This window comes from Colobus angolensis, unplaced genomic scaffold (genome assembly GCF_000951035.1).
Source record: "Colobus angolensis palliatus isolate OR3802 unplaced genomic scaffold, Cang.pa_1.0 Scaffold270, whole genome shotgun sequence".
NCBI classification, from domain to species: domain Eukaryota; kingdom Metazoa; phylum Chordata; class Mammalia; order Primates; family Cercopithecidae; genus Colobus; species Colobus angolensis.
In genome coordinates, this window is record NW_012115933.1 from 1,514,357 (window position 1) to 1,527,127 (window position 12,771).

The following is a 12,771-nucleotide window of genomic DNA, read 5'->3' on the forward strand; positions in this document are numbered from 1 at the left end:
ACAGATAAGGGGGGACTACTGGATATGATCACATACTTAGAAGTGGAATTACCACGCCAACTCTTTGAGGAACGGCTAAACTGTTTTCTGCAGTAGCTGCACTTTCACCTTCCCACTAGCAATGTATCAGGTTTCAATTGTCCACATTCTCTAACATTTATTATTTTCCTTAAAAAAAATTTCTGGCCATCCTAGTAGGTATAAAATGATATCTCATTGTGGTTTTGATTTGCAGAGCCCCAGTGACTAGTGATGTTTAGCAACTTTTCCTGCGCTTATTGGTCATTTTTATAACTTCTTTAGAGGAATGTCTATTTAAGCCTTTAGCCTACTTTTTTCCAAATTGGGCCATCTTTTCATTGTTGATTTATAAGAGTTCTTCATATACTTGTACATTAAAGGTTTATCAGATATGATTTGTAAATATTTTTCCCATTCTATAACCTTTTTCACTTTCTTAAGTGTCCTTTGATACACAAGAGTTTTACATTTTAATGAAGTCCAATTTATCTATTACTTTTCTTTTGTTGCTTGTGCTTTTGGTGTCATTTCTAAGAATCCACTGCCAAATCCAAGGTCATAGGAGTATGTTAATTTCCTTCCTTTTGGAAAGTTATAGATTTTTGATGAATATAGATTTACTAGTTGACAGTTTTCTGTCTTTGAGCACTCTGCATATATTATCCTATTGCCTTCTATCCTCCACAGCACTCTGTGAGAAATCCACTACTAACCCTACTGGGGGTCCTTTGTGCATGAGTCACCTTTATATTGTTGCTTTCAAGATTTTCTCTTTGCCTTTCAATAGTTTGATTATGATGTGCCCAGGTATGAATTTCTTTGAATTTATCATACCTGAAGTTTGTAAGCTTCTCAAATGCTTCATGATTTTCATCAAATTTAGTTGGTTTTTGGGGGCCATTATTTCTTCAGATACACTTTCTGTCCTTTTTTCTCCATTTCCTCTCCTTCTGGAACTTCCATTATGCGTATGCTGGTAAGCCTGATGATGTCTACAGGTCTCTGAGGACCTGGTCATTTTTCTTTATTCTATTTTCTGTTTCTCAGACTGAATAATTTCAATTCATTTAACTTCAATTTTATAGGTTTTTTTTTTCTTTGGCTCAAGTCTGCTGTTGAGCCTCACCAGGAAAATTTTCATTTCAGTTGCTATACTTTTCAACTCCAGAATATTTAAAAATATTTAATATGCTGTATTTGGTGAGATCATTCTTGTATTTTCATATAGGTGCTCAGACTATGGTTTTGGTTCTTTGTACATATTTAAACAGATAATTTCAAATCTATGCCTAACAAGTACATGTCTAGGCTTCCTCAGGGACAGTTTCTATTGACTGCTTATTTTCCTGTGTATGGGTCATACAATCAACCCTCTGTAACTGCAGTCCTGCAATTGGAAATTAATCAATCACAGATCAAAAATATTTTTAAAAACAATAAAAATAACAATATAATAAAAATAACATAGTATTAACAACTATTTACATAGTATTTACATTATATTAGGTATTAAAAGTAATCTAGAGATGACTTAAAGTATATAGCAGGTTGTGCACAGGTTATGTACAAATACTACACCATTTTATATAAGGGACATGGGATCTACAGATTTTGTTATCCATGAAGGGTCCTGGAATTAATCCCCAACATATACTGAGGGACCACTGTATTTGTTAGTATCTCTCATCTTTTGTTGTTGTTGTTGAAACTAGACATTTTAAATGATATAACGTTGCAATACTGGAAATCAGATTCCTGCCTGCTCTTCAGTCCTAAACTAATTCCATAAAGTCTGTATTCTTTACCATATGTAGTCATGAAAGTTTCTGCCTAGAGGTCAGCTAATAATTGAACAGAGATTTCTTTACACATCTAGAGCTGTTAAGTTGCTCAGTCTTTGCCAACGGTCTGGGTATGTATTTGGTGGCATACCACCAATATTCAACCAAGGTGTTGACAACTCTGCCTTAGTCTTCACTTCCTACTCGTGCAGAGCACTTCAAGGTCAGGCAGAGGTGAGAGCTTAGGGCCTTCTCAGATCTTTCCTGAACATACATACAACTCTACATATGCACGTGGCCCTCTAGATTTCAAGGAATATGTCACAGCTTTTTGAAGCTCCTAGGGACATCTCGCTCTCCAGCTTTTCCATTTAAGCTTTTTGGTTAGCCTCTTGTTTGCTCCAAATGTTATCTATACCTCAGGCAGCTGTAAAGTTGAAACATTTGTCTGTAATTGTTTTTGACAAATGCCCCTTTCCCCTACCCACAGAGAAGGCTTTTTCCATGGGGGCAAGCTCCAAGTCAAGTTGAATACTGACAATCCTGTCAGTGGGGTCTCCTAGGAAACAACCAGACAGGTCAAATAATGACCATTCTTTGGCAATGCAGCTTTGAAAGAGCTCTACCTCTGTTCTTTCCCTTTGGTCCCTGAGAGACTGCAATGGGAAAGCAGGCTGTTATTTTCAAGGCTACTGCAGAATTTGAGCAGGGGCTGGAACTAAAGCAAGTTAAAATGCCACAAAGCTCACCTTTTATACTGAGAGTTAGTCATCTTTTTGATAAAATGCTCTATAGGCATCTATAAGCCTTTGTTTAATATCAGATCTCTGAAAAAGCTGATACTGAACATTTTTGCCAGTAGTTTTATACTTTTATGGAAAAGTGAATTTTCAGAGATACTTACTCTACTCTTTTTATTGACATCCCACTGTTAACTTTGACTTCTGTATTACAAAAGCAGTAGGTATTCTGTATAAACGATACATGCAACTACTGCCCCACCACACTTGTGAATCACACCCTACTGCAGAGGAATGAGATGGCTGAAAAGGCTATAAAGCAATACAGACATTGTGTCTCTGCCACTAAGGGATTTACAGTCTAGTATCAAGGACAACACACACACACACAAAAAAAAGACAGTATCAGTGCCTAGAACTCTTAGGCACATCCTTAATAGATAACAAACTAATCCCTAATTGAGGGATAAATGTAAGTACTACAGAATTTCAGAAAAGGGATTCACTAGGTTGGGAAAAGCATCACAAAGAATAAAAATCTCTGGGTCTTGACAGAAGCATAGGATGGTGGAAGAGGAAAGAACACGCCAAACAGGAAGGGTTGTTCAAAGTTTTAGAGGTCTTAAATATTCGTAACACAAACTTTTATATATTCTAGATACAGATCTTTTGTCAGATATATGGTCTCCAACACACACACACACACACACACATACACACACACACACGAGGTGGGTGGGGAAGACAGAGAGAGAGAGAGAGAATGAACACATACATAAAGGAATAAAGGAATAATCATTTGTTTTGAAAGGAGGATTTACTAATGGGTTTAATGGGAGATAAACTTATTAAAAGAGGTGCTTGTTAATGAAGGGCCTTGAATGCTAATGTAAGGAGTTATGACTTAATTGTACAGGCCAAAAGGTGGCAAACTTTTGGCCTGTACAATGGCCATGTCCTCAGGCCAAATCTGGCTGGCCATCAATTTCTATAAGTAATGTTTTATTGAAACACAACCATGCCCATTCATTTGCTATTGTCTGTGCTGCTTTAGTGCTATAATGAATAAGTTGAGGAAATTGCAACAGAGACCATATGGCCTACAGAGTCTAAAACATTTACCATCTGACCCTGAGATTGGTCACGGCCCTTACTCTAGGCCTTACACACACTCAGGCAAGTGGTCCTAGCCCTGGATAACAAAATAAAAATTAAAGGTACAGAAAACCCTTAATAACTACTTTAAAAAATGTAGATATAAGGGTGAGCAGCACTAAACTGGGGGGAATTTTGCAGGACTTGGTGACTGGCTGAAAGAAAACAGTAACAGGTCAAAGATGACGCCAAGCTTCAGAACTTAATTTGATTGGCTGAAAGACAGTAGTCATAACTGAAACTGCATGTCTGGACCAAAATTAGATGAAAGTGTAATGAATTAGACAACTTAGACGAGTCAAGTTTCTAGTGAAACTCTCAACTGGTCTATTTAAAAATAGAGATATAATATTTGAGCTTGGGAAAAAAAAGCAGGGTTGGAAATGAGGCCTTAAAAGTCCTTTGCATCAAGAAGAGAACAACAGACACGAGGCTCTACTTGAAGGTGGAATGGTAGGCAGAGAGACAGGATTGAAAAACTACCTATTGAGTATTACACTTATTACTTGGGTGACAAAATAACCTTATACCACACCTGTGACATGCAATTTACCTATGTAAGAAACCCTGAACCTAAAATAAAAGTTAAAAAATCCTTTGCGTAGTTGAAGCCACATAGAAAATGGAGAAGACTTTCTAAAATAGATGTATGGAAAGTATTAGGACATACTCATATATATCAAGTAGAAGGCAAGAAGTAGAGCCAGTGGAGACAAAGCAGGAATGGCCCAGGAAAAAAAGGAAGAACCAGGGTAGCTTAGTAAAAGTAATTTATAAACTAAGAATGAAGGTACAAGGATGAAGAAAAGTCCATAAAAGAAAGACTGAATGGATAAAAGGTCAAAGATGTCAAAATGGAAAACAATAAGCAGGGGTGGTTAATTTTTCAAATAAATTTCTAAAGTTCAATATTTTGTACTTTCATATGAGAAATGATGCAGAGAAGTGGACTTTACATTTGTTTATGAGAAGATATTCAGCCTTTCCATTGATTTAACTTTCACTATGAGCTAACTCATGTATTAGAGAGCTAAAGGATGACCATGAACTCTATGAAAAAGAACTTTCCAAAAAGGGAGATGACTTTTGGGAAAGACCACAAGAAACAACTGAAAATATTATAAGGATAAACAGGTACAGTGGTCATTTCTGTAAATACAGATGCACTTTATTACATGCCCTGTCAAATAAATTCCCCTTAACAAAATGAATTACCTTATTTTAACTATTTGTATGTATAAGACCTAACCAAGTTCCTTGAGTGAAAGATGTTTTTTTCTTACTACTTACATCTTCACTGCCTACTATTCACATAGTGGATAAATATTTATTGAATTACAATGCTCATTAATGTTGCTATAAGATGCTAGGAAAACTTAATCTGAAGTGAAAAATTGTTTTTCACTTCCTAATAGGAAAATGCCATTAAACATATTAGTAAAAAATTCAACCTACTAGCTTACAGATTTACACAGAAGAAGTAAAAGAAAATTAGAGACAATGAATACAGGCATTTGAATAAAACACAGAATACAGAGAGATAAACAATATTCTCAGTGGCTGACATTTGCTAGGATAAAGTGGCAAAAATCTAACAGCTAAAGTAGTAAACATGTGTAATAAAAATAAAAGCTGCTTGCAATAAAAAGGTAGAAAACATTATTAAAGTAACACCATTTAAAGACCAAAGAAAATCAATAAAAGCAGAGTGTTTTAAACTTTCTATAAAGATCCTCTAAGGAAAGATTCAATTAGCAGAGGCAGAGAACAGAGCCAGAAATGGAGATTCTATAGGAAATAACTGAAGGCCTTCAAGGAATTTAAAAGTTCAGAGGCATTTTACAACATCTAATTTTACTTCAAAACTAATTGATTAAATTATTCACAAAATATGTTAGCTCTGACATGGAAATCTTGTTGAGTTGCAAATAAAAATAGAGAAATAAAGGATAAAATTAGAAGAGAATGAATAAAACGGCTAGAACTACTAGTGACATGAAATTCTCTAAGTTGGTCACCACTCTAAAAAACAGAAACCATGAATATGAATTCCCAACAAAGGTATAAAAGGAGGTGGAGAAAGAGAGGTGTGATTCTGGGCATTAGCCACTAGATGGTGGCATTGGCCCAGGACGGTTCAGTTATGGGACTTGTAACCATTTGTAAGCACAGGATTGTCAAAGAATGGTATTTTATTTAATTATGTTAATTAAAACTTTGAAAACAAACATTTTGAAGCCTTAGAAAATTTGTCAACAAATTATCAAGGGTTTACTATAAACTGATCATTTACCACAGTACTTGTTCACTCACCTTTACTACATTGTCCCCTGATTGCCCATTATTTCGTAAACAATCTAGACAGATAGCAATTTGTGGGTCACTTCTGTGATAATCTTTATCATCTTCATTTTCATCACCTTCTTCATCTACTTTCGGTTTGTCAGCTTTTGAAGTATCATCTGTATAATTTAAACAAACCTAAGTTAGCTATAAATCAAAGTTGATTTTAAAGTTAAACAATCATACATTGATCATCGAAACAAAAACCAACTTAAAAAAATTTCCTAGCAGTTTTTGAAGAACGTAGTATCTTTAAAATGTTCCAACCAACTCAACAATGGAAATATTTTGTAAAAAAAAATTGGAAACTTACTAACATAGCTTAAGATTTCTAGGCTCATTGAGACATCCAAATGAAAGATTCAGGACTAGCTGAATTTAGCCAAAAGATTACAATTAGTAATTAGACTATGTTAGAAAGTGGACAGGATATATAAAAATACTTCCAAATTATTTATATGTGTATATATAAATTATACTCAAGTTTATATATAAGTATATATTCAAATTAAAACCAAATACTTTTCAAATGTTAAAAGTTCTCAAAATTTCCAGCCAGTGAAAAAAACGAGTGTAATGAATTAGTTTTTTAACATGCATATAGCTATTAATATATAACGTTACAACTCCATTGAAGAAATCTGAATGGTATACTTCATATTATATACAAATGTATTTCACCTATTACATACCTGTAACCTATAAATAACGCAGCTATATTTACCATTCATATGTGGAGTAGCTTTAACTGTGTGTTGGATACACATCGTACAAGGCCTGAGGGAACCATACTGAAACTAGAGCTATCATCCTCTCTCTCACAGTGGTCAGGGTATGGAATGAAATAAAAGCAAGTTAAAAAAAAAAAAGGAAAAAAAACAGACAAATATACGATGGGAGAGGTAAAATGGACTATCCATGCACATATAAAAGAGACAATAAACACAAACTTTGGGAGTGAAGCAGAGCTTCAGGGACGATTTCCAGATGAGATATCTCTAAGCTAAAACTTGAAAAAATTAGCCAGCCAAACATTACACTGCAGAAAAGCCCCCTGCAAAGTGACAGGCCCGATCCTCTTCGATGACTGTAGTAAAAGCACTAAAGGTGTATCATAGAGCGGGGAGGTGGGTTCTCTTTTTTCTACATGTTTTCTTCTCCCTATTTATAGAGAATGTATATAGATAGGAGTTTGCCTTCTATGAACCAAACTCCCAGCTCCAACAAAAAATCCAAATTCTCCACCCAAGCTAAAGACCAAATACCATAAACACTTTAAAAAGGGAGAAACAACAGAAAAAGGGAGTTAAATTCACAAAGTAGGCTACAGCCCTTCACAAGTCAAGCTGTGATACATATAATCATAGGGTAAACCTACCATATAACTTCTGATGACAATCCCTCAGGCTCTTGTCCTCTTGAACAGGTAGTCAAAAACTGGAATATTTAATTAGCCTTATCTATATTTTTACTATACCACGACTATAATTGGTTGTTATTGTTTAATTGCAGTATACACGTGGGTAAAACAAGCCCTAGTTAAGTCATTTTTTTTGGTCAGGCTTAGCTTCTTTGCCATTTTTTTTTTTTGTTACAGGTAAAAAATAGTCTCTTGCTACCTTATTCTAGTCATCAAAACTATTCTCAAACTTCCCCGGCTCTAACAGCCTTGCACAGTTAAGTTGAACTAGTAAAATGATAATCTCCATTTTACAGATTAAAAAAGAGAGATCTCATCCACCTTAACCATGTAAAATTGACAATCCTATGATCTTATGGGAAAACCAAGATTGGGAGGCTGAACTCACAGTTGACCCTATAAGAACTCACACACATTCCTGAATAACTTTAAATGATATTTAGGACATCCTAAATTAAATCTCATATTTAAAAAACAATGGGAATGATACTTTCTTATAATTTTAGATATCCCTTTGTGTGGATTATATGTATATATGTATGTATGTATACTAAAAGCCTTTTATCTGCTCAGTAATGTTTGCCCCTTTGCTGAAATTATTATTAAAAATTACTAATTGCTGAGTCTCTTGGGACCCAGAGGAGAAATATGGACATGCAGCATAGGTGATGGGGAAAATTCCCATAAACACCCAGAAATACTTTCTAAATTTCCATGACATGTAAGTTTGTATCACCTGAGCTCTACTTATAAAAACTTCATTGCAGAGTATCAGAGCATAGTAAAATCTCCTGATCTGGCTCTCAGCCACATCTTAGCTCCCTCTCCTATAGAGACAAACATACAAAATAAACAGAACAAAAAAGTCTTCACTGTTTAGTTGCAAGCTGTGGCTATTTCTTACTTCAGCTTCCTTTAGCTCCCTAGAAATTACTACTATAAATATCTAGTCAATTTTCTCTTTTATCTCCCTTTTCTCTTCCCAAAGTTCAATTTCCTCTATTTCCAATTACCTTCAATTAAAGTGGCTTCAGATTTACATTCATTTATATAAAATCTCATATAGAAAAAGGTTCATAATGTAAATAAAAGGGTGCATGAATTTTGTGCAGGAAAAATGTGAGCCTGAAGAGAGATAATAGTTCACCTAAACTATGAAAAGCTGACCAATTTAAGAGATGCTATCAGAAACAGACATAAGAAAAGTCACCTTGTCCATTTTCTTGAGGCTTATTTTTCTTCCAAAATTCAGATTCACGCTCAAGTTCTTCTAATTTAAGAGAAAGAGTATAAAAGTCAAGAAATCTTTAATAGAAATGTTGATTTCATAAAACACAAACATCTGCAAGAACCTAAAGAGCCACTTACGTTCTCGTAGTCCAGGGACCAGCTTAAATATAATTTCCTCTAATGTATTGTCCAACCTTCGAAAGTAAGGAGAAAGAAAATACTAACAATGAAGACACCAAAATCTGACATGTAAATAGTCTGAGATGTGTATCTTACATATATATGTATTATGAAATACATACACAATTTTAGCACATCTACTATACCACACTCTTCCATCCACGGAACACACCTATTTACAGCCTTCCCCAGTAGTAGACTGATAACAAAAATGGTCCCAGTCCCCAGCTCTGTCTAATCCACACTCTTGAGCATGACTTTGAAATTCCTCCCTTGACTAAGGATGGAGTCTATTTCCCTGCCTTGGAAATATGGTCTGGCTTTAAAACTTGTTGAGGCCAGCAGAATGTGGTACAAGTGACTGCTTGGTTCTAAGCCTAAGCCTTAAGAGGCATCAAATGCTTTTGTTTCTACTTCTTTCTCTCACAGAATCCTGCTGCCATGAGAACAAGGTTGGAGGATGAGAGACCACATAGAAGAGAGCGAAGCTGCCCTGATGAGGCCATTTTAGACTAGTCCACAGACAGCCTATTCCCCAAGATCAGCACAGCAGACTACCCAATGCGCAGCTAACTGCATAAGTGAGCCCAGTCAAAACCAGAAGAACCACGCAGCTAACCCAGGGAACCAGGAGGAATAATAAATGCTTGCTTTTTCAAGTGTCAGTTTAGGGGTTGTCTGTTATGCAGCAACAGCTGATACGCCCATTCTCAAAATCTCTACCACAGTTCTGGCTCTTTCCCTAAAGGAAATAATCTCCATTCCTCTCTTCTGAGAAATTTAGACCACTTTATTGTTCTACCTTCTGAAATGAAAACTTTAAATATTTATCTTGACATTTTTCTTATTTTCTTTCCTGCCATATAACTCATCTTTTTCATGGCTTTTTGTCTTCAATCCCATTCTCTTGCCGCCACAACACCCGCTTCCCGCCTCATCTCCTTCATCCTGCTCAACAACATTACTCTTCTACAAGACTACAAACACACAAGAGGTTTCTCACATCTTAAAAAAAAAAACCTTTCTTAACTCATTAACTCTTTTCAAATTATTATTCTGTTTCTCAATCTTTTCTTCTACTAACTGGAAAAAAATATGAAAATAAAACCTACATTATTTCTGTCACATACTCTGTTTTGCTTCTTTTACTCTACTGAACTCTCCAAATTATTCAAAATTTCCATACTGAATAGGTTTAAATTTTTTAGAATTAAAATTTAAACTTAAAAATTCTTTTTTAAGTTTATATTTCTTCTATATTGCTCTGCAGCAGTTTGACAGTGTTGTCTAACACTGCCTGCCTCCCTGAAAATTTCCTTTTTTTTTTTTAATTTTCAAGTCTGTTCTTTCTTTATTACTGAGTATTTTTCTTTTTCCCAGCTACTTTTAAATCTGATATTCTCCCTTGCTTTATACTCTGCACTCTTTGACCTTTTCTAAGTTCTGTCTTCCTTAGGGATTTCATCTGCTTTTGTGGCTTCAAAACTAACATATAGGCAGATTATCTATCTATCTATCTATCTATCTATCTATCTATCTATCTATCTATCTATCTATCTATCTATCTGTCTGTCTGCCTATATATCACATCTCTCTGCTGAGTTCAAGTTCCATATTTCTAACAGATGCTGAACATTTCAAGTACCTCCTTTTATTAATCTATGTCAAGACTGTCTCATCTATCCTCCTCCAAGAAAATACTAAGTATCCCAGTCATTGTCTCGCTTTTTTTAAATTAAATTTTTAAGTGATACCATAATTCTCCCAAATCAGCTCAAAATACGACAATGATCTTAACTTCTCTCCTTCCCTTCATTTACACATTTAGAGATCCCTCTCAGTATCTGTCCCACCTATTCCCCCATCAATTCTTCCATTCCTTCAATTAATTACCATTCTACTTTGAGCAGAGCAGAGATGTGCTCATAATGAATCTTCCTAAAGTACTAATCTGATTGTGTTAGTTCCCTGCTCAAGGACTAATTTCTCCCTATTACCTGGCTTCATGTGTTTATATAACTTGAGTTCAACCTACAAACCATAACTGGTACTATTTGCTCACTGTCTCTCTTCTCTAGCCAACTGGCTTATTCAATTATCCCAAGAATTCCTTGTCTTTTCCAATTCATTTTTCTCCCTCATGTTTTACATCCTGGCTCAAATACTCTCTGTACTCTCCAATCAAACCAAATGCTACCTTATTCTCAAGACAAGGTCATTCATCAAGTTTTCCCAGACTATGTAATAGTAGGAGTGCATAAAAAATAGCACTTCTTACTACGTACAAACAGATCAGGAACCAACTTAGTTTCATTTCATTTCCTCTGAAACATTACTTATGACTTTGATGTCCTTTCTGTCCTTCCAGCCCAATTTAGGGCTAATCTGTTCTATGGTCAGTCATTAAATCACTTCCTTACATGTACCCTTGATTTGTCTCTCTTACTTGCTCAAAATTATTTAGTACAACTCAGGTTAAATCCAACTTTCCATCAACTCTGCACTGGCACCCATGGCTGGATAAAAACACAACCACACCCCTTCAAATTCCTAACTACAACCCAAACATACCTTTAAGTTTGCCAGGAATCATACTACACTCACAAGTGCACTGATTCTCTCACTCCCCTGGACAATATGCTTTTTTTCTCTCCCCAACTCTCCAAATCCCTTTCCTCTATCCTTAATTTTGGCCGACAAACACTTTCTTCTCAATGAAAAATATCAAAGCAATGAAAAACAAACTTCCACAGGCCCCGGCCACCATACCTCCCTACAGCATCTGCACCATGTACTTGCTGTCTGTCTGCCTGTTGCTACAATTTTTTTGTCAATGCTCCCATTGAAAACCAGTGTCTCCTCTTATGCTGTGAGATTCCATTTCCTACTCTCCAACATGATTAACTCTCTGCTTTCTACTGGATCATTCCCTTCAAATATGCCATTATTTCTCCCATATCAAAACAAAATAAAGAACCTTCTTGGCTGAACTTGACAGCAACCACCCCTCACCCCATTTCTTTTCTCCCATTTGTCGCAAAACTCCTTGAAAGAGTTGTCAATACTATACTCACTGTTGCTAATTCCTCTCCCTCCTTTCCTCTCTTAAAACAATCCAGTTAGGTTTTTGGCCTCACAGCTCTAAAGAAAGTGCTCTTTTCAAGGCTGATGACCTCCATTGTGCTAAATCCAACCATCAATTCTCAGTCTTCACCTTACTTGTAGCCATGAACAAATGACACAGGTGGATCACTCTGTCTCCTTTGACATACACACTATCTTCACTTAACTTCTAGGGCACCACACACTCCTGGATTTTACTCTATCTCACTGGTTGTGCCTTCTAGGTTTCTTGTGCTGGCTCCTCCTCTTCTCTCTGAACACTTAATGCTGGAGTTCTCCAGGGCTCAATCCTTGGTCCTTGACTCATGTCTCTCTGTACTCACTCCCTGAAGTGATCTCATCTTGCCTCACAACTTGAAAGATCTTCTATATGTTGAAGACTACTAAATGTTTTTCTCCAGCCCAGACCTCTCCCTTTGAGTTCCAGACCCCATATATCCGCTTACCAACTTTCTCTCTTCTCTGAAATAACTCAACATGTCCACAATCGAAGTCCTGATCTACCCCTTCCTTGCTCTATTATTAATCTTCCCAACTCAGTTAACCGCAACTCCATTCTTCCAATTGCTCAGGTCAGAAATCTTAAAGTCAAGTTCAACTCTTCTTTATCTCATATCCTATATCCAATCCATCAGCAAACCTTGCTGGATCTACTTTCGAAATATATTCAGAACATGAGCATTTCTTGTCCCCTCTACTGCTACCTCCTCTCACCAGGGTCATTGCAATTATTTTCTAACTGTTCTCCCTGCTTCTACCCTTGCCTTGTTATCTGCAG

General features: G+C 35.9%; 1 protein-coding gene across 2 annotated transcripts in view; it reads right to left on the reverse strand.

Annotated features, from left to right (window-relative positions):
- Positions 1 to 12,771, reverse strand: part of PCGF5 (polycomb group ring finger 5) — a 63,062-nt gene that overhangs the window by 25,874 nt on the left and 24,417 nt on the right. For both annotated transcript variants that reach the window (XM_011947851.1, XM_011947850.1), the window contains exons 4-6: positions 8,829 to 8,884; positions 8,671 to 8,730; positions 6,011 to 6,159 (exon numbers count right to left, since the gene is read on the reverse strand). In XM_011947851.1, the coding sequence (XP_011803241.1) occupies positions 6,011 to 6,159; positions 8,671 to 8,730; positions 8,829 to 8,884 (265 nt within the window). The remainder of the gene's footprint in view (positions 1 to 6,010; positions 6,160 to 8,670; positions 8,731 to 8,828; positions 8,885 to 12,771) is intronic.